At 43.8% G+C, this 26,494-nt stretch overlaps 1 protein-coding gene across 1 annotated transcript in view; it reads left to right on the top strand.

The window, feature by feature from the left end:
- Positions 1 to 26,494, top strand: part of MTHFD1L (methylenetetrahydrofolate dehydrogenase (NADP+ dependent) 1 like) — a 186,193-nt gene that overhangs the window by 65,203 nt on the left and 94,496 nt on the right. The window contains exons 18-20 of the mRNA XM_048225973.2: positions 4,432 to 4,572; positions 7,635 to 7,703; positions 12,949 to 13,060. Of these exons, the coding sequence (XP_048081930.1) occupies positions 4,432 to 4,572; positions 7,635 to 7,703; positions 12,949 to 13,060 (322 nt within the window). The remainder of the gene's footprint in view (positions 1 to 4,431; positions 4,573 to 7,634; positions 7,704 to 12,948; positions 13,061 to 26,494) is intronic.

Below are 26,494 nucleotides of genomic sequence, written 5' to 3'. Positions count from 1 at the left end.
GGAAGCCACAGCAAGTGTAAAGGAAAAGGCCAGAGACGTGGGAAACCCACCAGGCAGTTCTAATATGCGTCTCATAGGAGGTCCAGGTGCGAGCACAGAGAAGGGAGGGAAGAAGGTGTTCAGGGAAGTAACAGAAAGCAAATGCACCAGCTTGACAGAAAACGTGAATTTTCACATTAAAGACTCTAACAGGTGCCTCACAGGATGAGGTAATACTCACACCAACACTAAGGGTAAAACAAAATTCCGAAGAGCTGCCACAGACCAAAAAGTCCTGATGGGTCACACAGGAGCGAGCCCCGGGTGGGCGTCAGATTTCTCAGCGACTGCACCCAACGCGAAGTGGCCCTGGGGAATGGATTCCGACTTCTGAAGGAAAAGGAGTTTTCTACCTAGAATCCCTGAGAAGGAGAGCTGCAGCAGCCGTCAGGCCCGCGAGTAGAGAATGCGAAAGCAGCAGCCGGGGTGCGTCGGGCACGTCAGCCGTAGCTGTAGATGTGAACGGTCAGGGTGGTGAAATGCAGAAAATCGGAAGAAGAGATCATTTTGACATCGTAAAGTTAAGATCTTGAACATGGGAAGTTGACACATGCAAAAACATCAAGAGACCAGTAAGAGTGGGAGGGAATGTTTGCATCAGCTCTAACAAAGGAGTCACGCACCAGATGCGAAAGGAGCTTCCACAAGGTGATACTCACACACTGCTCTGGGTGCGGGCTTCCCTGCTCGCCTTTACCACCGAGACTGCCTGGGGGCGCCTGGGGGGCTCAGTCGGTTAGGCGTCTGCCTTCTGCTAGGGTTGCGATCTCAGGGTCCTGGATGGCGCCCCACATCCGGCCTCTGCCCCTCCCCCTGCTCGTGCACGTGTGTGCTCGCTCACTCACTGTCTCTGATAAATAAAGTCCTAAAAAAACAAAACAAAACTGGGACTCCTTGTCCCACAACTCCCTCTTTCCTTTGCCTGCAGTCTTCATCTTGCATATTTTCTGCCTCCCCCTACTCAAACCTCAACCCTGAGTTTTATAAGGGCAGGGGTTTTTGTCTTCTCTCGTCCCTGCTGTGTCGCAACAGTGGCAAACTGGGTCATGTAGCAGTAGTAGGTATTCGATGACGCTAAGTAAATGCACAGAGTAAGAGCAGCTTATAAACATAAATAAAATGCCAACGAGTGATCGTAAAACTGCAAGTTAAAACAAGGAGGTACTATTTATCTGTGATATATAAAAACAAATAAATTAGTACTGAATGTTACTGAAGGTACAAAGAAATAGGGCATTTATACAGTGTTTGTTAGAGTTTAAATTGGTAAACTTTCTTGGATGATAGCTTATTTGTACTAAAATTTGAAACAACCCAAGAGTTCCAGCTTTAGGACATAGGAAAAATTAAGATGGAGGAATTTTAGCTCATGTGCAAAAAAAAACCCAAAAAACAAAAAACCCTATATATAAGGATATTAATTGCAGCATTATTTGTAATGGTGAAATTTGAAATAGTCTAAACTTCCATCAGGAGGGGCAGTTACATATCTTTGGTACATCGTTCTGTACCGCAGATACAGGTGAAAATATTATAGTGCCTATAGAGGAAGTGACAAGTAGTTTGTGAAATGGAAAGACCAAAAAAAATTACGCATGAAAAAAATTTGAAGTACGTATAGTTTAATCCAAGTTACATTAGGAAAAAGTCATGTTCCTGTATGTATATAAACACAGAATGGAAGCTGGAAAGATGTACACCAACTTCTGACATGAGTTACTTCTGAAAAGAGGGTTGGGACTACGTGGGGGTTAGTAAGTAAGCTCTTTCACGGTTTCTCCATGTATTTGTGTGCTCTAACCAGGTACTGGGGAGATGGGAGGTTAATAATGGCTGTGATTTAAATGCCTTTTAAGTGCCTTGTAACCATTAGCTCATTACACACATTAGCACATCAGGTTTGTAAGTCTGGTTTACAAATGGGAAAGGCAGACATGTTACCTTCAGTTACTTACCCAAGGTTATATCTTGTATTGCTTTATGCATACATTTATTTTTAAATAAAAAGATTCTATTTAAGAGCTTTAACTATTTTTTTTAAACCGTAAGACTCCATTGACGTGTTTTTTTTTTTTTTAAAGATTTTATTTATTTATTTGACAGAGATAGAGACAGCCAGCGAGAGAGGGAACACAAGCAGGGGGAGCGGGAGAGGAAGAAGCAGGCTCATAGCGGAGGAGCCTGATGTGGGGCTCGATCCCACAACGCCGGGATCACGCCCTGAGCCGAAGGCAGGCGCCTAACCGCTGTGCCACCCAGGCGCCCCTGACGTATTTTTTTTTAAAGATATACTTACTGGAGAGACAGAGAAAGCGGGCAAGAGAGGAGAGGAGGGGGAGGGAGACTTCCCGCTGAGTGCAGAGTCCGATGTGGGGCTTGATCTCATGACCCAAGGTGATGACCTCAGCCTAGTTCAGGAGTTGAACACTCAGCCAACTGAACCAGCCAGGTACCCCTGACATATTTTTATCTTAGTAAAGGTAGATCTATATCATCATTTTTTAATGGCTACATAATATTCGTCTTACGGATGTACTGTAACCAGTTCGGCCAGTTCCTGTGAATGGACACTTAGGGTATTTGTTATGTTGGACTATCGTGAACTGCAGGAACATACACACATATTTGTGTGGATTCTCTGGTAATATCCTTAGGATACATTCCCAGATCTGTAATTGGAGAGTCAAAGAAGCAGCAGATTCCCAATGTTGATACACATTTCCACATTACCTTCCAGAAAAGCCATGTTGATTCACATACTTCCAACATCACATATTGTCTTTTAAATTTGTGAAAAACAATGAAAATCTCTGTATATAATTCTGAATACTTTATTTGCAAAACAAAAATGAATAGCCCAATAATAGATACATCTTTCTGTCAATAAAATCAATAATTTAAATATTTAAATTAATATTTAAATTAATATTTAGATATTTAAATTGACCTAATTTGTTTCATTTTTTATGTTTTTTCAAGGTACAAAATTTTGAAGTTATAATGACTACAAATGTACAGCTTATATGTGTATTAATAAATGCTGTTTGTTACTTATATAGTTAATATTTTAAGAGTATCTCTAGTCTTGTGTTTTACATAGAAAGCCTCAAATTTTTCAGGCGTTTTTAATATGCGCTGTTTATAATGGAGTGGTAGTATAGAGAATCCTAAATATTGTACAGTGAAAAGTCACTGATGTTTGGAATGGGTTACATTGGAAACATAATAATTGAGCATAGTTGTATTTGACTTTCAGGTAATATTTTTTCACTACATCAGTGACTAATGAAATCTCAACCTGGAAGTAGCCAGAAAGCTCCTTATTTCCTTCATTTCCTTTCTTGTCAGTGACGGAAATGGACAATAAAATGTCTCATAAGGTGACCCCGCCAGGGCACCGCCATTTTCTCTCTGTGTCACCTTGCATTTGGCTGCGTCACAGGCCCCTTGGGAAGAAGAGAATTCAGGCAGAGCCTAATGAAATGATTTTGTCCAGTGGCTGAATTAGGAGGAGGAGGAAGGCAAGTTCCTTGTTTCTCTCGTAGTTCCTGTTGGACCGTGTACAGCCTGCCGTGAGAGTCAGGAGAGGGACTAGGAAGGCCCAGGCATATTTCACAGAAAGTGGCTGCTGTCCAGCGTTCATTGCTGGGCGCCTCCAGGTCTGAGGGGGCCAAGCCCTCAGGGGCAGTTGAGATTTGATTCTGTGTCACCTTCTGACTTGGGGGGAACTCTATGTGACAAGTCCACACTGCTGTGGGAAACTCTTAACTCTGGGAATCTGGCCCCAGAACCATCTCTCACTGTCTGCTCCTCATCTCTTTGCTGGACAGGCACACGTCACCCCCTGCACACACCAACGGTAACAGTGGAGGTGGCCAGCAGGGATTTATGTAGGGGACCTGTACTGAGTGCCTGCTGGCTTTCACACCTCATCCTCCACGCTGGCGACTCAGGAGTAAAGCCTTCCCAAGGTTCCTGCCTTCGTGGCTCCACTTTCGGTCATGGAGAGACGTGCGTCAGACAGTCACATTAATCATTAATTATAAGTCTGAGACATGCTGCAAATGCCAAACACAGAATGCCATGGGCGGGGGAGGGGGGGTGCAGGGACAGCAGCTCAGCCAGGCTGAGTCCTGCTCAGCGGAACAAAATCAAAGAAAGAAGAGTGTGGCCACGGGTAGAGAGCCCGCCCTAGAGAACTAAGCACAAGACCGTGCATGTTTCTAGCACTCCCAACACTTGGCAAACGGGAGATTGCCGCATTGAAGATGGACCCCCTCCCACCGCCCCACACAGGGCTGCGGGAACTTAATTGCTGAAATACGGCTCCAGGTGTCAGTGGCAATCCAGATGGCACTGTCGCTGACCAGTACTTCTGCTTTTGCTGTTCAGGCACAGTTTGACATTGCAGTGGCCAGCGAGATCATGGCAGTGCTGGCCTTGACCGACAGCCTCGTGGACATGAAGGAACGGCTGGGAAGAATGGTGGTGGCCAGTGACAAAAATGGGCAGCCCGTGACAGCAGAGGATTTGGTGAGTGTGTCCGTCTCATGAGCTCTGGGGAGCTCGCCGTGGCCCTGTCCTGTGTTCAGGAGAATGGAGATTTTCTTACCAGCGTGTGTCCTGGAAATCCCAGACCATGTCCACACTCCCGTTTTCTCCTTACAAGCCTATTTGTCTTATAGCATCTAGAATGTGCTCATCCCTGGCTGCAACCAAAGCCCGTGACATTTATTTCATAAGCTTTTTAGGACTGTTGGCAGCCCTGATATCTGCTCTCTGCTCTCTGTTCTCTGCTCTGGGTGGGGCGACCTCCCCTCCTCATGGCTTTTTCACAAAGGGCAATCGTGACTGCTTTGAATGGAGGACAAATCACCTTTCAAAAGAATAAGAAGTGACTCCACCTTCATGAAAGGGAAGGCAGGGTGAAAATTGGCCCTGGCTTCTTTAATTCCGTGCTCTGTAGTTGGGTGTCACGTTATGACGTCAGATCTCCACCTTAATCCGTCTTACTCATCTAGCTCCCTTTTGAGTGCAGTGGTGCCTTCTGTTAGCTTTCTGGGTATCCGGGCGCGTCACCGCCTCCTGTAGCGTGCATTCTAATTTCACATCCTCATCTTTTTTCCTCTTCGGAATTACTACCTTTACTGTTAACTTAAACCCCATTGGTGGTATAGCTGTTTCATGTGCTTGTGCGCAGGTAGGACCTAGGCGTTGGGAAAGCCATTGAGCACTCTTAAACTTCAGCTAACTTTCCCACATACGGGTCACATACGGTGATGGCAGCTAAAATGGGCACTGACGGTTGGAAAGGGAAAAGGCACATTAATATTTTATTAATTCCAAAGGCTTAGGATGTAAGAATCCTTTGCCAGGGTATCTTGATTACTTCTTGCCTGCTTTTGAAGAGATGAATCTGACCGACTCGTCTCGTAGGTCTTGTCGACTAAATTAAATATTTTTATTGGCAGCCCCTAAGATGCTTTGTATAAAGCTTAATTAGAAAACCCAAATCCAGGTTGGTATAAAGATACTGTTTTTAGGGGCGCCTGGGTGGCGCGGTTGTTAAACGTGTGCCTTCGGCTCAGGGCGTGATCCCGGGGTTCTGGAAGTGAGCCCCACATCAGGCTCCTCCGCTATGAGCCTGCTTCTTCCTCTCCCACTCCCCCTGCTTGTGTTCCCTCTCTCGCTGGCTGTCTCTCTCTGTCAAATAAATAAATAAAATCCTTTAAAAAAAAAAAGATACTGTTTTTAGAAATTATGAACATTGCGACATTTCTACATAAACTAACATATTGTGGCTTCTGTTCGATATATTTCCCTGTATCCTCTTAATCTTGGGTATCGATAACTATGTACCGGACATAGTTTGAAACTTAGTCTGCAAATATGATTTCTCTACATTTATTTTTGCATGTGTGTGATAAAAACCTCAGATCTGAAAGTAGACCCCAAGTTTACTCTTTTTAGTCATCTTTTGTGTCTCTATTTACAAAAACCACCTAACTTCTTCAGATTGTGTTTCATCCAGCTGCAGCTTTCAATAGTTGGTCTTTCGTGGAAAATTGAGGGAGGATTTTAGGAGCTTCTGTCTTTTTGTTTCACGACTTTATAATTTTTTATATACTCTGATTTGGCCAAAAGGACTTACGTATTGCCATGAGAATTTGAGTAGATGGCTTCTAAACGTTTCTCATAAGATGATCGATTCTGGCATCCTCTGGAAGAATACGTCCATACTCTCCCCTGCCCCCCCCCCCAACTCGGGATCTGGAATAGGTGCAGAGTTCAGAATGACCATGACAGCCTCAGAGCTGTTCTCTCTGCAGGGGCTCGAGGATAGTCAGTGTGTTAGGAGTCCCAGGAAAATAGGCAGGTGTATGCTACCTGAAGCAGTCCAACCAAAATGTCCACTTTCCTTCTTCCTCTACTTTCTTGCTTATCCTGGGAAGTATAAGCAAACACAGCATCCAGAAGGCTCAGTGGACTGCTACTTTTCTGCCTGCTTTGTGTAAAGAAAAGAGAACTAATTTCTTTGAGCCCTTCCTGGCCAGCAGCTTTCACAGTAAAACATCGTAAATATTATTTATAATAGAATGGTGACATTTCTTATAATGTCTATTTTGTGCAGTAAAGCAGAAAATAAATTGGATTTTCCTGAAAACCTTAAATCCTCAAGATTCTGCCACCTGATGTGTTGAGATCTGTGACGTGCTATGTTTGTCTTTTTAAGGTGATGTTCACACGGCTTTGTTCACTTGGCCAGTGTCTGTAGAAAAGGTGGAAGGGTTTGGTTTTGTTGGTTTTGTTTTTCTAAAGCTTCCCTCGTGGCCTTCTTTGGCCCACTTTTCCCAGCAGTTCTCACATTTCTTCCCTGTTTCTTCCTTCTCCCGTCTGTCTTTTCCAGGAATGGGGAACGGGGACGCAGCGGGAACCCCACCCATAGCTTTGCAGGGTTGGGAGGAAGCAGCTGCGTTTCATGTGCACGTGGCATCAGCTCCGTTCCAGGCAGACAGACAGCAGGAGAGGGGGAAACTAAGAAGCTTTTTCAATGTAGATGTTTCCTGAGTGCCTTCAATATCTGCGAGATGAGGCATTGGGAAACCAGTGGTTTCTTCGTTGCTTTTAGACAAATGGGTGCCTTTAGACATTTCCCTTTCTCGCTCTCCATTTCCTGCTCAGTCAGTAGCCAGATTTTCATACTGTATCTGATTTCTGCAGGCAATAGTATAATTTCTGGTAATGAAAAAATAATGTGCATAATTGCCAGAAGAGACTTTTAGGCAGACTGAAAGATCTGCTTTATGGCAAGCCTCGTAAAGCCTCGTAAACACCATCAAGAGAAGGTTTTCTTTAAAAAGGCGAGGACTGCCACTTCCCCATGACGTCACGTCTTAAATTGGTTGACATCCATTCGCGTGGGGGAGAGAAGGATCCAGCCCACCGCGCTGTGTTCCCCAAAGCTCGGAGGTGGGCGCAGCCTGTGGGAACGCCCACCCACGAGGCAGGCTGCTGAGAAACGGCCAGGAGGTTCACCTTGGCATGGGTGATCTTTTGTCCACAATCTAAAGCAGTTTTTTTTTTCTCTCCTTTAGGGGGTCACAGGTGCCTTGACGGTTTTGATGAAAGATGCAATAAAACCAAATCTGATGCAGACCCTAGAAGTAAGTGATTTTCGCTTTATAGGAATTGTTGACAGAGTTTGCCCTCATCGCGTTGCTTGTACATTCCCGTACAACGTGAGCATTTCCAGCCAATGTGAGCCCTTGGGGAGCATCAGAATAGGTCCTTGGTTGTCTGAAAAAAGTGAAACGTGTATGTATAGGTTCTTTCCTGAGGTCATGCAGTAGAAACATAAAAACTCCGTATCTAATACGTCAGTAAGTTGTGGAGCCATGTTGACGTGATGTTTTCTGTTTTGCCTTTCTTGGACTTAGCTTCTCATAATCATTAGGTTTAGGGTTTTTTGGTTTGTTTTTCCCCAGCAAAACACAGAGTATATGCTGAGAAATGCTTCCCAGGAAAGCATGCTGTACCCCCCTTTCGTAAGATTTTACCCTGCTCTTGCCCAGAGGACAAGTAGGTTACAGGAAGACAAGTAGAATCTCCATGCATTTATTCATTCATTCCGCCGATAGAACGCTCGGTTTGAGTGAGCCCTCTGCCATTTACTGACTGTGGCCTTGGTCAAGTGTCTACTGATCTCAGCCTCTGTTTTCCCCCGTGTAAAACAGTGATAGTAACGAAGACTAACTTAGCAGGGCTATTGTGAAGATTCAGTATTCACTGAACCCAGGACATGGGCAGGCCTTGCAGTAGGAGCATAGGGCAACAAAGTCCCGCCCTCTTGGAGCTTGTCCCCTAGTGGGGGAGACAGACGATAGAGAAATGAGTCAGTACATAGCATGTCAGCTGGTGGCAAGGACTGAATTAGAAAAATAAGAGGGAATGAGAGAACAGAGAGCGAGGTGGGTGGTGTCTGATGACCAGAGATGGGAACAAACCGGGAGACTGAGCTGCATGTGAGGAAGAGCGTTCTGGGCGGAGGGTGACATTTAGCACAAAGGCCTGTGGGCAGGGATGTGCTCTACAGTGAGGAGGGTTCCAGGGGGGAGCAAGAATCCAATGTAAGGCAACATGACAGAAATGGTAGAACCAGCCAGAGCTGGAAGGTCCGAGGTGAGCCGGGGAGGGGAGAGCACAAGCACCTTTATAGCGGGGCTTCTCCCTCCTGCAGTGCCAGCTCCTTCCTCTCCGGCCATTCCATCGGCATGCCAGCATGCTCTGATAGAAGCCGTCTTAAACCAAAACAAAACAGTCCCCAGAACCTCCCGGGACCCAGTGTCCCCATGCAGCTACTGCTCCATTTCTCTGCCCTCTGTCACAGTCAGATATTAATGTCTGTGACCCGGGTCTCCGCTTTGTCACCTGCCTCTCTTCAGTAACTGGGGCAGGCGCTTAACTGACTGAGCCACCCAGGCGCCCCATGACCCCCAGACTCTTGTTCGGAATCTCCTGACCTCAGAATTTCAGTTGTGGGTGTACTTGCCGGGAGCCATTGCATATCAAGCTTGGTTATAAAATAGGGTCTTTGATTTCAAACCTAGTCAGTGGTTCTAGCCAAAATCCTAGGAGTCGTCCTGGAGCCCGCTTCCTTCTCCCCTGCCCCTGTCCCCCTCCATCCCCTGCAGAGCCTCCCTCCCTGACGCATCTCTGACCTGTCCACTTCTCCCGCTGCCCCGGCCTCCAGCGTACACTCCCATCCTGCCACAGTGGCTGCTGCTACCACTCCTTCTTCCAGAATCCTTTCTCTGCTCGGCCGCCCGAGAGCTCTGAAACGGAATCAGGTCCTGTTGCTCTCCCGCTTAGAGCTCTTGGGTGGTTTGCCCTGGTCCTCATTCTGGCTGGAAACCCTGCAGGATCTGGCCCTTCCCTGCCTCTTGCCTCATCCTCCCTCTCCCTGCCTGGGACGCTCCTCCCAGTTTCATGTGTCTGGCTCCTTGTATGTTAGGACTCCTGTCCTTTAAATATCAGCACCCTGGAGAAGCCTTCCTGGGCCATTCAGTCCAGCGAAGCCCCAGTCGCTGTGTCCTGTCACTGTCTTGTCATTCTGGGTGTGGCACAAAGTATCATCCGGGAGTTCCCTACTTCCTTGTCCATCCATCCACCACGATAGGAGCAGGACCTTTTCCACCTGGCTCACCACCTGATCGCAGCTCCTAGAAAGTGCCTCACACATATTAGGTGCTTAGCAAACATTTGTTGAATAATTAAATGAATACTTCTTATTTTTACTGCATGGCTCCTAAAATACATATTGGTTTAATAAATGAGTGAATAAAAAAATTTACAAAGAAACATGATATTGCTTCCTCATAACACTTCCCCCTTAAAAACAAACATGTTATTATCATCTTTTTTAGGGATCATCAGCTTACTGTTTTAAATAATTATATTTCTTCAGAATTACCCACACGTTTAAGACAGAACCCCTTCTAAAAGTCTAGTTTCCATTAGGGAAGGAGTCAGAGGGCTGGGCTGCTCCTAGACCATTCTTGTTGTACTCACATTTCTATTTTTCATTTAAGACTAGGCCATTTTGTCATTATCTTAACAGACGGTGGGCATTGGTTAAAAAATAAATGCAGCATTCAGTTAAAACATCTGCGTGTACGAATTCTGCCATCTGGGTCCTAATCATTCCAGATGAACCTAGTGGCACTGGGAATCTAAATCGGCCAGCGGTCTAAAAATCATTGATCAGTGTACAGACCGGGCTGTAGCGCTCCTGTGCGGATACACTCGATTGCTACTCCCGTATCAGGCTTTCAAGGGTTACCGTGCTGCAGGTGCCAGGAGACTGGTAGTTCTCAGTTCTGGCTGCACGTTAGGATCTCCTGGAAAGATTTTTTTTTTTAATTTATTTTAGAGAGAGAGAGAGCATGAGTGCACACAGGGGGAGGAGCACAGGGAGAGGGAGAATGAACCTCAAGCAGACTCCGAGCTCAGAACAGAGCCCGACACGGGGCTCGATCTCAGGATCTCAGATCTCGTGATCTGAGCCGAAATCAAGAGTTGGCTGCTCAGTCATCTGAGCCACCAGGTGCCCCTTCATAGAGTTTTGTTTTGTTTTGTTTTTTTAAATAAGATTTTATTTATTTATTTGACAGAGATAGACAGCCAGCGAGAGAGGGAACACAGCAGGGGGAGTGGGAGAGGAAGAAGCAGGCTCCCAGCGGAGGAGCCCGATGTGGGACTCGATCCCGGAACGCCGGGATCACGCCCTGAGCCGAAGGCAGACGCTTAACGACTGCACCACCCAGGCACCCCCGTCATAGAGTTTTTTAACTGTGATCGCCGTAAATATTAGTTGAGCCTGTGAGCGTGTGTGTCTCTGTGTTTGAATATCTAATAATGATGTTCAACAGATTTTTCCGTTCAGACTCCATACTGGGAGTTTGAAAACCAGGGCTCTACTACTGCTTTAGTGAGTAATTCACTGTGTGGCCTTTAATTTTAAATTGAAATGCTAGTCCTTAGAGTGGTCACCTCAGGAACAGTGAAGTGTTTATGCTGACCCGGCCACACACCCTGTCCCCTGTCCCCCGCCAGAGACCAGTGTTTGGCGCTTCTCAGACCGAGGGCCTCACTGAACGCTGCAGTGTGTAGACCCAGGGACAGAGCCTGTGACCTTGTCCTCATGACCCTGTCCCCAGCTCCACTAGCTTACCACTAGCTTAACCAATGCCACGTTCCCAGACTGCAAGGGGAGGAGGTGATGGAGACTTGAAGTTCTTCTAAACGGTGTTTTCTTCAGAGCATTTCAAAGGTTTATCTGGACAGAAGTGAGACGTTAAAGATAGGTGCACAGATCTAGACACTAGACACGCACGTGAAAATATCCATAGGCACCTACGTTTGGATTTCATATTGCCGGCTTTATTTCCACAGACATTCGTGTGACCTCATCAGAACCCTGTCATTGTCCCCCCTGAGGACTCTGGGAAGAAAAGTAATGCGCAGAATGACTTTGATAAACTCTTTTTCATTCTCAGAGATGATTTTTCTTTCACTGCCTTTCTTCCTGCTTTTGTTCAGCCCTCTCGTCCTTGAAATATGTTCAGCTAGCAGCCCTTCGTGGTTCATGGGAATTTTCTGTGGCTCCCAGTCTCCCACCCCCCCTCCATCACTCCCTGCCTCCCCCCTGTCAGTAAGAGGGCAGCCTCTATTTGCACAGGTGGAGCCAAGGCCTCACAGACACAGACCCCAGCGGCCCCGGCTGGGCTCAGAATAAACCCCAACATCGCAATGAATGTGGATAAATTCCTTTAGATAGGGCTACAGTCTGTTCTCACTGATAAAAGAAAACTATAGAAATGGCATTTAAAATGAAATAGTGACAGATTTTTGTCAATGAATTAAATCCCTTATTGGGATTTTAGATAATTCCCTTATCTTGGGGTTGGTTTGGGGTTTTTTGGTTTTTTTGTGGGTTTTTTTGCCTTTGTAGTAAGAATCACTCTAGCATTTTACCAAGAGTGAAAATTTTCTTTGCTTTCATTGTCTTTTTTTTTTTTAAGATTTTATTTATTTATTTGTCAGAGAGAGAGAGAACAATAGAGAGCAAGAACAAACAGGGGGAGGGGGAGAGGGAGAAGCAGGCTCCCCAGTGAGCAGGGAGCCCAGTGCGGGACTTGATCCCAGGACCCTGGGATCAGGACCTGAGCTGAAGGCAGATGCTTAACTTTCTGAGCCACCCAGGCGTCCCTTTGCTTTTATTGTCTTAATACTTACCAGATTTTTAACATGTAAGCCAGCTAAACAGTGAGAAAGACTTAAAGAATTTGTAAAAATCAGAAGAACAAGTTTATTATTGTAGATGACAAAACGGGCTATAGTGAACGTAAACCTTATGGGATTGTCCTGCATACTACACAGTTCATTAATGGTATTGATTTTTTTTTGGTTTTTTTGCTTTCTTTAGATTTTTCTTGAAGTGATTGATTTCTCAATGGAGGAAAAAAAATACATTTAAATAAGCCTCTTGGGCCATCAGGGTTTAATTCTATTCTTTAAAAAATTTATATATATAATGCAAAACACTATGAACTGAGGTAAATCGTTTACTCCATAGTCAGTGAGGCAGCTAATGAGTGCTTTATCAAAATTATAGTAGGAAATAATCAATCCTTAGAGGTTTTTCCCCCTAGTGCAGCATTTAATGTAGAATGACACTGTCGTAGAAAGTACCAGGAATCTGGTTCATTGAGAGAGTCCAGGTGTTTTCATTTTCTTCGAGAGAAGTTGCACACTGAATATGCAGTATTAATAAAAGCAGAATGACTTCACTCTCTTGGTTCATTTCTCCCTTTGTCTCTGGGGTTTTAATTTGTCCTTCAATTTCCATAGGGGACACCTGTCTTTGTGCACGCTGGCCCCTTTGCTAACATCGCCCATGGCAACTCTTCAGTGTTGGCTGATAAAATCGCCCTGAAACTGGTCGGTGAAGAAGGATTTGTAGGTAAGTCATTTCTGTTAAATTCAGTTGTTGTAGAATACGGAAGAAATCTAAAAGTTGATGACTGAGCAAGAGTGCTGTCCATTCTGATTCGAAATTTATTCTTTTAGACCCACCTTTCATAGATGGTCTCATTGTTGGAAAAGCCCTATGGTCTGGTCTATATAGTGGTCTATATAGTGAAATGGTCTGGTCTATATAGTGAAGTGATGTTGTGCTCAAACCGTAGGTCCTGATGTCAGGTACCCATGGGTTTGAATATGAGCTCTGACACTTGCTGCTGGAGTGATTTTGGACACATTTTAATGACCTCTGAGCCTCGGTCTTCTCATCTATAAAATGGTGATTATAATAGGGTATCAAACCTTATAATAGAGTTATTGTGAAGACCAAATGAGATTATTTATTCACTCAGCCAGTGTTTATTGAGAACCTACTGTGCACAGGGCATGCTAGCAGAGCTGGAAACACACGGTGAGGAAAAGAGCCCCAGCCTGCCTTCACGGAGCATGCTGCCTGGAGCGCCGTGTAATTAGTAGAAGCGCTCGTTCACTGTTAGCTGTCACTAGCAGGAGAGATCAGTTGGCTCTTCCTCAAATCGGAGTATGTTTTTGTGTCGAATGGAGGGGAGATTCCCAGCCGTTAGACCTGGAAATTCTAATTGGTAGGACTTCAGTCTCGGTGCTGCTGTCAAGGTGTCCTTTGCGGTGCCTGCTTCTCTTCAGTTTTCGATGGACATTCCAGTCAGGAAGAGGGGGCAGCTGCCATCGAGTTTGCTCAGTCAGGGCTAGCCCCAGTCCCACCTGTGAGGTGGAGGCAACAAAGGACAAACGAATAACCAGGATTCTTGGAATAACACCACCATTCGACATCCGAGAGCCCACACTGGTGGATTCTCACATGCCAACGGGCAGTTGCCACTTGCCACATTCGTGCCTGTCATCATCAAGTCTAGCAGTGGCTTCTTTCACGCTAATCACCAGCCTTGTATCAAACTCAGAAGTGAGTTATTTTACTAGAAAAGATTCTACCGGGCTAAAGAACTTAGCACTGCACTTTTATGCTCGGCCATTATAAAGTTCCGTCAGGGTTATTGAGGCTGTTTTTAAGAATTCCCTGTAGACATGCAGTCAGAATCCAATGAGAATTTATGTAGTTCATTCCTCAAGGCCTGTATTGTGTAGATCTTGTGTACTTTGCCGCTTTGGTACCGAATCCACTGAGAGTGGCTAGACGTGCCGTCTAAATGGATTTGCTCAATTGATCACAGCATAATCGTAGCGCTAATGGACCAGGAGTCTGGGAAGGGCAGGCACTGAAAAGTTGGGTGCTTACGTGAAGTGGTGGTTCTAAGGCATCAGCTCCACAAATAAAAGAGCTTCTGGAAGAAAGCACTCTATTTTGTGCTGACAGAGCTCTGTGCTCCTGTATCAGTCCTTACTTCTTCCGTGTTTATATTTATAGAATACGTGTTATTGCAGCAAAGCCTCTTTAAAGGTATAGACTGATGATGTATGCAAAACATACTAGCTTTCTGTGTGACCTTGGACCCTTCTAGTAGCCTCTCTGGGATGTCCCTTGTAGACAGTCTCATGTGAAACAGGAGAGATGAGGAATTGCGTATGGATGGGCAGCCATGACCCTGAGATAGAATCTGGGGGGTCGTAAGCCTAACTGGTAGTGTGACCTGAGGTAGATTACCTAGCTTCTCTAGGGTTCAGTTTCCTCTTTTCTTAACTGCGGTATTTTAAGGAATAGTATCAAATGAGAAATTGCTGTGTAACCATGGCGAACCAAAGTCAGTGATTTTGCTGATGCCTTCTATGACCTCTTCTAGTCTAAGAGGCTGTAAATGGGGGAGAATTCAGTGACAAAATCTGTCCGCTGCCAGATGGTTGAGAGTGCTAGCTCTGGAGTCAGAGTAACGGGCTCCACTCCTTTCAAGTTGTGTTTTGTCAGGCAACTGAACCCTTCTTAGCCTCCGTTTCCTTATCTGTAGAAGGGGCTTTAAACAGGGCTTGCTTCGTAGGTTTGAAATGAGGTTTGAAGGAGACCGCTTGCTAGGTCCTGGCACAGCACCTGACGCATGGTGAGACTCGGTGATGATTCTTCGCCACTCCTCATTATTACTCCCCCCATCATTGATCCGTGGCTAATAAAGGTTACCTTTCCCCTTTTTAAGTTAGGGTTTTGGGGGGCTTTTTTGGATAGTGATTTTATTTTTAACTGTAGTAGAATACATCTAACAAAATTTATCATTTTAACCATTTTTAAGCGTGCTGTGCAGTAGTCCAGTACTTTTGCATTACCGTGCAACCATCGCCACCGTCCATCTCCAGGACTCTTCATCTTGCAAAACTGAAACTCTGTACCCATTAAACAACAACTCCCCACTCTCCATTCCCCCAGCCCCTGGCAGCCATCTTTCTACTTTCTGTCTGAGTTTTCGACTGTTCCCCATATCAGTATATGTGCTCTTTTATGACTGGCTTATTTCACGTAGCATAATATCCTCAGAGTTACCCGTGTTGGGTCATCTGTTCAAACTTCCTTGCTTTTCAAGTCTGAATAATACTCCAGTCTATGGATGCCACATTTTGTTTACCCACTCATCTGTCTGTGAACACGTGGCTTGCTTTCACCTTTCGGCTATTGTGAATAATGCTGCTATGAACCTGGTATGCAAATACCTCATTTTATGTTAGTTTTAATATATAAAGATCACGCTTCAGTGTGTATAACTATGTGACTTGCATAGATATGTGTAGCTCACACATGACTCAGGACCTATAATGTTAAACTCTCACGAAGGTGGTACCCTAATGCGTTGGCTGCACTGGCTTGTTGGAAGCAAAGCCAAGGTATTGAACTGTGGGAGCAGGGCACGATCAGGAAACAATGCTCTTACCCCCATTCTCTGGTCAAGCCTGATCTGTGGGCTGCCTTGGATGAAATCTGTGGTAGATCCCTCCCTCTCAATTAATATCCTGGTTCCTTGAAAAAAAAAACGTTTTAATTCCTCTAATCACTTTCTGTCATAAGAATAGTCTCATTTAAAAAAAAATGTGGGTGCAGTCTTACATAAAAATAACTCCAAATTCCATTCAAATTTAAGTCTCTCCCATCTTGGGCCTGCGTTTGGCTGAAAATGGGGAGGGAACTGGGGCTTCTTCTCTGTCCCCCATCACTTTGTACTTAGTCTGCCTCTGGCCTGTCCAGGGTTGAAGCTTTGACATTCGTTGGTAGCCATCCAGCCTCTTCTAACAGAGGACCCACACTCTTGGCAGAAACCCTCTGGGCAGTAGGATACATTGCTGCTAATTCGGTACCTGATCTCCAGGCCCCACAGACCTTCGACCTGTGACCTTACCATTGGCAGGAGTGCAGTTACATCTCTCGCCTGAGTCTCTGTTCCGCTGCAGGGGCTGTTTCTCTTCAGCCTGCAGACTTCTAGTCACCCCCAACCCACCACTGTGTCCCTCTAAGGCAGGGACACCACTTCCAGTTGTGCGTTTAAAGCCTCATCCTCGAGCTCCGCATCCTTTCCCCTGGGACGTGGGCAGTGGGATTCTGCACACTGATAACTTTCTTTGAAGAACTCCTTGCCTGGCCTCTAACTTTATCAACCCTTTGAAAATGCAAGGTAGCTGCTGGGCTAAAGGATACAGAATCTGTTTTCAAATAATGTCTTTGCAAATGCTGCTGGGTTTAGCTTCATCCTTTAACATGAGAGCGGTTGACACCTTTTGGGGGCTTCAGACAAAAGTGAAACCAAAAGAGCCCCATTTTAACGTCCTCCCACAGAAGTTAAATGCAATAGACATAGGTTTTTATCTGAAGCCTGTGAGAGAATTTATGTCCTTAGAAAAGTCATTGTTTATAGAAGTCTATGCCTCTTAAGATATAAAAAGCCCAAATCCAAAAGAAGATTGATAATTTGAATTATGTTAAAAAACAAATTGTGTGTGGGGCGCCTGGGTGGCACAGCGGTTAAGCGTCTGCCTTCGGCTCAGGGCGTGATCCCAGTGTTATGGGATCGAGCCCCACATCAGGCTCCTCTGATATGAGCCTGCTTCTTCCTCTCCCACTCCCCCTGCTTGTGTTCCCTCTCTCGCTGGCTGTCTCTATCTCTGTTGAATAAATAAATAAAATCTTTAAAAAAAAAACACACAACAAATTGTGTGTGAAAAGATACAGGATTTAAAAAACAAGTGACAGAGTAGGAGAAACCTTTGTAGGGGTAATAGACAAATGACTAGCATTTGGAATATATATAAATCACCAAGGATTATGGATTCATTTTTTTTTTAAGACAAGTGATCCAATAGAAAAATGGGCAAAAGGTTTGAAAGGGTAATTTACAGAAAAAGAGCAATCTGACAGAATTTCTGGGTCAAACTGAAAATGAGCAAACGATCTAGCGACTTCAGTTCTATGTCATATTTTGGAAAAGAAGTAACTGAGGATTTATGTAAGTCCTTTGAAGTGATTTACTCCAGTACACTTGTACTGAGCTTCTGCTGTTATGTCAAGTAATATATGGTAGGAGCTGGGAATCGGAGATACAGGACATGTTTCTTAGCCTCCAATAATTTATAATGTGGTGTGAGACGTAAGCCCATAAACCTCTGTGGTAAGTGCAATGCACTTATGAGATTAAGTATCGGATTGATTAAGGAACAACCTTAAGAGATGATGGGCATCTCTTAGAATTTTCCCCGTACTATGGGTTTTGTGAGGTGTATTTAGTCTTAATTTTTTGTTCTATCCCAACACACACCAGGAAGGAATTGTTTTGTCTACTCTGCAATAATTATTCTCAGATAATGGAATCAATATTCCATTTAGGCTAAAAATAGAGTGAAACTTATTTAATTACAGTTGGCCCTTGAACAGTTTGGTGGTTGGGGCACTAACCCCCATCCTGTGCAGTTAAAAATCCCCATATAACTTTTGACTCCCCCACAACTTAACTACCAATAGCCTACAGTTGATTAGAGCCCTACCAATGACATAAACAGTCAGTTGACACATACCTTAAGGTAAAGCAAGCTAGATAAAAGAAAACAGTATTTATAGTTTCTTTTTAAGGCGCATTTATTTATTGGGGGGGAGTAGAGGGAGAGAAAGAATCTCACGTAGACTCCCCACTGAGTGCAGAGCCCCATGTGGGGCTTGACCCCAGGACCCTGAGATCATGACCTGAGCCAAAATCAAAGAGTCAGCCACTGAACCCACTGAGCCACCCAGGCACCCCTAAAGAAAATAGTATTAAGAAAATCATAAAGGGGGGCACCTGGGTGGCTTAGCTGTTAAGCGTCTGCCTTCGGCTCAGGTCATGATCCCATGGTCCTGGGATCGAGCCCCACATCGGGCTCCATGCTCAGCGGGAAGCCTGCTTCTCCCTCTCACACTCCCCTTGCTTGTGTTCCCTCTCTCGCTGTCTCTCTCTGTCAGATAAATAAATAAAATCTTAAAAAATATATCATAAAGAAAATACATTACAGTACTATACTGTATTTATCAAAAAGAAAATCTGGGGGCACCTGGGTGGCTCTGTTGGTTAACGGTCTACCTTTGGTTCAGGTCATGATCTCAGGGTCCTGGGATCGAGCCCCACATTGGGCTCCATGCTCAGCGGGAAGCCTGCTTCTCCCTCTCACACTCCCCTTGCTTGTGTTCCCTCTCTCGCTGTCTCTCTCTGTCAGATAAATAAATAAAATCTTAAAAAATATATCATAAAGAAAATACATTACAGTACTATACTGTATTTATCAAAAAGAAAATCTGGGGGCACCTGGGTGGCTCTGTCGGTTAACGGTCTACCTTTGGTTCAGGTCATGATCTCAGGGTCCTGGGATCGAGCCCCATGCTGAGCTCCCTGCTCAGCAGGGAGCCTGCTTCTCCCTCTCCTCCTCACTTGTGCTCTGTCGCTATCTATGTCTCTCTCTCTTTCTCTCTCAAATAAATAAATCTTTAAAATATATATATTTTTTTAAAAGAAATTCTGTATATACGTAGACCCATCCAGTTCATACCCATGTTGTTCAGCCAACTGTAATTGCACAAATTTATCAGACTAGACCAAAATATTCCCTGACAATTTGGGGGGGAAATGCTGTGGTCCCCGTGATAGCTGTTTCTATTCCTCCTTTAGCCAACAGTCCTCATGGGAGTCCAGTAAACCTCCATTCACTGCTGTAAAAGCAAACATTTCTTTGGCATCAAATCCTAATCATGTGTTATTTTTTAAAAAATAAGAAGAAAGAAAAGGAAAACAACATTGAGTTTCTAGGCTCTAATAAGTTATCTCATTTTTAAACTATTTGTAAGGATTTCAAACTTACACATGATCCTTGGTTTTTTAAATTTGCTTTCTGTTTTCTTAATTTGGTTTTGATTCCCAATTCGAATGAATACCTTTGCTTCACTCTGGAATTCAGCATACACTTGTACGCGTTTAAGCTAGGAGTTCTTAACGGGTGGTTACCCGCCACCCCTCCCATAATTAAATACAGAATTATATACGTACATATGTGGTTGTTGGGTGGTTTTTTTTTTTTTTTCCTTTTTTTAACAAGAGAAGGGCTCCACGACTCTCATTAGATTTTTCAAAGGGGTCCCTGATCCAAAACAGATCAAGACCCAGGTCTTCTCATAGCCTAGGATGCTGTGTGACATTTCGCCATACTTCCTTTATAGTGACCTGTATGAAGCTTTGGTAGTTTTTGATGTTTCACGTATATTTGACATTGAGCGTCCTCTTCCGAAGTGCTGGTCAAGACATTGCCGATTCTCCCCGGGCTGCCGGGGTACCTACGCACAAGCAGACTGTGTCAGAAGAAAACTTAGAGCAATGTCCAGCGGTTAAAATCATGCACTGAGCTTCGCCCTGAATGTTTCAGAATTAGGGTTTCGAGATCAGAATAAATAACCATGGTCATTCTAAGACACACTGAGAATGATTGGGACGCAAAGGCTCGTTAACATATTCATTAAAATGCTGCCATTCTCTGGGCGGTTCCCGAGCTGCAGACCTGTGCTCCAGACCAGCGGGTCGTCTGCATTCTGCCCGAAGCCTGAAACAGTTCTGGGGGCGGGGATTGTTAACCTCATTTTACACATGACACAACTGAAGCCTAGAGAGATGACGGCACGTGTGCTCTGTCAGCCAGCCAGGAAGAGGAAGAGGACACAGCCTCAGGGCCCCTCTCACCGAAACCTGTGCAGGTGGTCAGTTGGCTGCTCTGCCTACAGTGATTTTCTCATCGCTCTTTAGCTGGTTCCCGTCCACTCCCATGAAAAAACACCAAGTTTCAGATGACCTGTCTGCAGCGGATAGCCACAACTTAAAATCCTACCAGTGTAATTATATTGTGCCGATCTGTAATAATGTATGCCAACGGTGGTGGGATACTTTTGGGTTTTCTTTCTTTCTTTCTTTCTTTCTTTCTTTCTTTCTTTCTTTCTTTCTTTCTTGCTTCTTTCTTTCTTTCTTTCTTTCTTTCTTTTAATTATTATTATTTTTAAAAATTTTAATTCCAGTGTAGGCTTGTTTTTTTTTTTCCTTCTTCTTCTAAGATCTTCTTTTCTCCAGACTGCTTTAAAAGATGTTTCTCCCAGGGGTGCCTGGGTGGCACAGCGGTTAAGCGTCTGCCTTCAGCTCAGGGCGTGATCCCGATGTTCTGGGATCGAGCCCCACATCAGGCTCTTCTGCTATGGGCCTGCTTCTTCCTCTCCCACTCCCCCTGCTTGTGTTCCCTCTCTCGCTGGCTGTCTCTATCTCTGTCAAATAAATAAAATCTTTTAAAAAAAAAAAAAAGATATTTCTCCCTAATACAGTACTAATTAAAGGTTATCTTGTTAAGTCACAACATTTATTGCTCCCCTTACTTGTCCATTGCCCTTTCGCAAACCATTTAAATCTTGCTCCTTAGGCTTCCGGAAACCCTGCTGGCGGCTTCACCCGGTCACCAGCTTATTGCCTGTTTCCATATTTATTGCCATCAAATTTTAAATATCCTTTCATTTGGGTAGAAGAGAACCAGACCAAACTAAACATACCTATAATTTCACCCACCCTTTAAAAAAATCTGACATCAAAAGGTCTCCCAGCTTTCTAAGCTGGTATTCTCCCAGACCTCACTCTGTTTACATTGTATAGAAACACAGATCTCAGCCTAGGCTCTGTTTTTATTAGGGTACTCCCAATTTTTTTTCTTCCAGTGATTGTATTCATAATTAAATCAAGGACAAGAAGTGAGGAGGTGTCCGTCACGTGCTAACCTTTGGGTAAACTACTCATCACCAGTGGTGTTCTTTAAGCCTGATGTTCAGGAAGCCCAGGAAGGGAAGGCGGTTTTCACTGTCCTGGGAGTTCGAATGTCTCTAATGTACCTTGAGGCCTAATCGCGTTCTCCCTTGCTTTCGGGACTGGTCCTTATTCCACCCCACCTTTCTCTGCCCATGCTTCTGTGTAAAGTCACTCACCCTTCGTTCTTTCATCAGCTAGTCTTCTGCCCTTAAAAAAAAAAAAAGTGTAAAAAAAAGTGAAATATACTGAGTATACAGTATCCAAGAAAGTGTGCAGATTAATGTAATAAATGCCTATTTTCCCATCACTCAGTTGTGTCAAAATCATAATATATGGCTATGTGTACTTTAGGGTTTGTTTTTTTTTTAATAAAACATTCGACACAAGAGTTGAGGTCCCTGTGAATCCCTCGCTGACCTCATTCCCTTTTCTCCTTCTCTAGAGGAAGCCACTATCCCAGGTTAGGGATTATCAGTTCCAGGCATGGTTCATACTCTTATTCTGTGAGTATGTTTTTGCAAAAGATCTACAACAGAGATTCTTGGACCTTCTCTGTTCATGTAGTGTCTCAGCAATTGTTTCCTAAGGCAGAGGAGGCCAACAGAAATACCTAACATGTCCATTTATTAAGTAGTTAGGTCCAAACAACTTCATGGATATTTATGTCTTGATACCTTAGTAGCTGTCTGAAAAAAAAGAATACATATAAATTGAAAGGAAAGATACTGTTTCATTTTTAAATAGCCACTGTAAGTTATTACTGAGATGTGTGTCCTTGTTGGGCACTGAACAACTTCTTGGTCCTTGGAATTGGTCGACGCTTCAAATCATTTCCTGTTCCCCATTGGCTTTCACACCGTTCTTGCTCTTTCTTCAGCAACCGCCAAAAATTTGGCTTCACAAATATATGATGTCATTGAAAGGCGTGCAGGGCAGTAAAGTTGAAACCATGAACTCAAGGTGGAACTGGCAGGCCTCAACAGACATCAAGTGTTACCGAGCTTCCCTGCAAACTTGAAAATGCCGCATGGCTCCTCAAGGTGGAACTGGCAGGCCTCAACAGACATCAAGTGTTACCGAGCTTCCCTGCAAACTTGAAAATGCCGCATGGCTCCTCCGAGTTCAGTGCAATGGCTCAGGACAGCTCAGCACATCAATTTGGGAACCACAGATATGCGGCCTGTTTCTGTAGCATTTTATATGTTCTAAAATTTTGTGCATTAATGAATCTTTCTATCTGCATTGCGCTACAAGAGGGATCAGCAAACTTTTTCTGTAAAGGGCAAGGCGAGTATGTTAGGCTTTGTGAGTCATAGCATCTCTGTGCAAGTATTCAACTGCAGAAGCAGCCACAGGGAAACCCTAAAACGCAGGAAGGAAACGTGTTCCAATAGATTGATTTATTCATGGACTCTGACATTTGAATTTCATCTAATTTTCACATGCAATGAAGTATTAGTCCTCTTTTTTTTTTTTTCCAAACATTAAAAGAAAAAGTTGCAGGCCACCCAAAAGCAGAAGGCAGGCTATTTTTGTTCAACCTGACATTTCCGCATTTATCCGAGTAGCTGTGATCAGAGAAGCCTCATCCAACCCGTAGTGAAGTCTCCCTTGGCATGGACGTCAGCACGTGCATTTGTACGCTCTTCCTTCAGGGCCACTAAGATTCCTTTTTGGTGTTCTGTTTCAAATAATGCTACCGGGAACATTCTAGTCTGTGTCTCTGAGAATACGTGCACAAGTCTCCGTGCAAAAGTCCTCGAGGGTCTGTTCCCAGGAGTGAGATGTTAGGAGTTATATTCTGAATATGAGCACTTGGCCATTATGTGTTCCGAGTATCTTCTCCCATGCGTGCCTTGTCTTTTAAATGTGTTCGTTGTACCTTTTCTCTTTCCACCCTTTCTCTTCGAGATTTCTGCTTTTGGATTCATGATCTATATTGGCTTTTAAAATACTGCCTCTTACATGTAGGCCTTTAATTATCTCAAAATTTATGTTTGTTTAGGGTGGCCCTTTTCCCGAAGTCATACCACATGTGAAATTTTTTCCTCCACCGTAATTCTTTTGGAGGTGGCTGTGAGCCTCAGACCTAAAAAAAAAAAAAAAAAAAAAGGCCAAGCAGATTCAGTAGATTTAAATTAGTCAGGAGCTCAGCTGCCCTCATCCCGTGTCCTATTCAAGGCCGCTGCGGATGGTGGGGTCTGCACCCGGAGCTGCTCCTCAGTCTACCTACTCTGGCAGAGTGAGGGTCTTCCCCCCCACATCCTGTCTCCCCAGGGAAGAGCAGCCAAACAGATGGTTTCCCCAGAGCTGCTTCTCAGCCACAGAGACCAGGGCTTTCTGCAAGAAGGAGATCCATGCATCATCCCCCCTGACTATTCTGCTGTAGCTGCTGGACTTGCTTTCGCAGTGGTACCTGGTTTTCAGGGAAGTGCCTCTTCTGATCCCGTGTTGTCCGGCTCTGAACATTTGCATAAAAGGTCCCGTGGACCCTTGTAAAGAAAGGGCTTAATTTTATGGCCTATTTACTTTTCTGTTTGACAAGATACTTTGAATAAAACTATCTTTTGCCATACTTTCAGTTTATCTATTCGATTTTTATTTGTGTTACTCATATGGTCTCTAAATATAAAATCAGTCTAGAAGTGGTTTTGAGATAAGGAAGAAAGAACCTTCACTATGGAAGATGACAAAAACGTCAGGTCTTTACGATCTAGCTCAGAGAAAAAGGAGTACATGATGATACCTATTTTCTAGAATTGTTTTGCAGAAGAAGAATACAAAACATTTATCCCCTTTGTTGTAGTAAAGTAATTGAAGGGTTTTCCATTAGAAGCCTAGTTTCTGTTTGTCTGTCTCCATGGTGCATTTGGGATAGTAAATTATGAGAAGTCACGCCCCCCCCCAACTGTGATCCCATTTCTCTGCTTCTCCACAAAGTGCCTACCATCCTGAGTTTTATGTATTGATGATCAGACTTTTTAGTTATTGCTGCCAACTTCCTTGTATTTTGTATGTATCAACTCTTTCATAAAAAATTTATTTTAAAACTTAGAAACAGGATTTGTTAATTAATGGTCACCCAGATTTTACAACCTGACCTTTCAAAGTTTTGGTGGAATTAAGTTAGAGTAATATTAAGTTACCCTAATATTTTTTTGTTCCTGTTTTGGCCGATAACAGTTTCAAGGTCATTTTCTGCTATATACACTGAAAATCAAGATAATGGAGATGATTTTCCACAGAGCAGCCAAATGTATTAGATTGCCGGCTCCAGCTGCCTGGGTTTGCTTGTTTCTTTGTTTGTTTGTTTTTATTCAAGTGTAGTCAACATACAGTGTTCTGTTACTTTCAGGCGTACAACACAGCGATTCAACAATTCTGTACGTTGCTCAGTGCTCATCACGATAAGTGCCCTTCTTAATCCCTTGTCACCTACCTCACCCATCCCCCAACCCACCTCCCCTCTGGTAACCGCCAGTTTATTCTCTATAGTTAAGAGACTGTTTCTTTGTGTTTTTTTCCCCTTTGTTTTATTTCTTAAATTCCGCTTATGAGTGAAATCATATGGCATTTGTCGATGTCTGACTTATTTCACTTAGCATGATACCCTCTAGGTCCATCCATGTTGTTGCAGATGGCACGATTTCATTCTTTTTTATGGCTGAGTGATACTGCCTTGTATATACACCACCTCTTCTTTACCCGTTCATCTATCGATGGACACTTGAGTTGCTTCCATTATCTTTGCTATTGTAAATAATGCTGCAGTAAGCCTAGGGGTGCATATATCTTTCCAATAAATATCCAAAGAAAACTAAAACATTAATCCAGCTGCCTAGCTTTGAATTGTCCTCTGCCGTGTCCTGGACGTGTCCTTGGGTAGGTCACTTAACCTCTCCAAATCACAGTTTCTCCCATACCTATCACAAGGCTTGTTCTGTGAAGGACATGCAGTCATGCTGGGAAAAGTACGGGCTCGCCCCACACGGAACAGTGGACATCAGCTACTATTACCACCTTAAGATGCCAAGGATCTTTACTTTTTAGATAACTCTACACAAATACTAATTCATTTTTCAAGTGAAGAATAGCTGTATGAGTACGCTTGATGAAACTCATAAGAAACTCAGAGGGATTTGAGTTGTGCCAATGGGAAACACTATTGCTTGTATCCCTTCTCACACAAAGGCATCCAGGACCATCCACACAGGATCTAAGAGATCTAAGGAAATTGCATTGCTTCAAATACCCTCCTTTCGGGCTAGGGAAATCCTTCTCGAAGGCCTTGTTTGAAATGCTTTGTGGTTACCAGCGAGAAAGCCGGATGCCCTGGAGCCCAGCAGATCACAGGTGCACGCTATCATTCCAGCACATCTCTCTGTCTTGCCTAAGCCTTGCACTACTCTGGAATGCAAAAGAGCTCAAGAAACTTAAACTCGAAAATTGTTGAGAAACAATGCAGAGAGTCTTTGCAGTGGCATTAAACATTAAAATTAAAAACATATGGTCTGAAATTCAACTGGCGTATTTAACATCTCAAATATACTCTGGTGCCAAAAGGGATGCTAATCAAAACATGAAGGATTCGGCTTCTTATTTGGGAAAGACCATCACTGCCAAGGGGAGAGAGGCAGGATGCAAATCATTTTGCAATTTGAAAAAATAGAGTAGCAAAGTCATGTTGTATATGCTACTTTTAGCCATCTTGCAGAGTCGATAGGTCCAATACTCTTGCTTTAATTTCCCGGTGCATAAGGGTAAGAATTTCACCTAGGGGAAATATAAATATCCTGGGAACATCCCATATATATGTAATATAAAACAAATACCTTTTGTTTGTTGAAGTAATACTCTAATCATTATAGAAAAGTCAGAAGCTTTTCATAAGAGGAGAATTCAAGTCATACCCAGTATAGTCCATACAGATATTTCACATTTTGTTCTAATACTTTCCTTCTTCTATGGGGGCTTCCATGTAAAGGATGGTTGTAATCCTATTGAGATGAGTTACTCACTTTTATCTATTTATGTAGACCTTGTAAAGTCTATAGGTCCAACACGCTTCTGAAAAAAAGCCATTCTCCAAATGTTTCTCCTCTTTCCGCTGTGCCCACCCTCAC

This window comes from Ursus arctos, unplaced genomic scaffold, assembly GCF_023065955.2.
Source record: "Ursus arctos isolate Adak ecotype North America unplaced genomic scaffold, UrsArc2.0 scaffold_13, whole genome shotgun sequence".
In the NCBI taxonomy this organism is placed as follows: Eukaryota; Metazoa; Chordata; class Mammalia; order Carnivora; family Ursidae; genus Ursus; species Ursus arctos.
The sequence above is the reverse complement of the archived record's forward strand: the minus strand, read 5'-3'. Positions and strand labels throughout refer to the sequence as shown.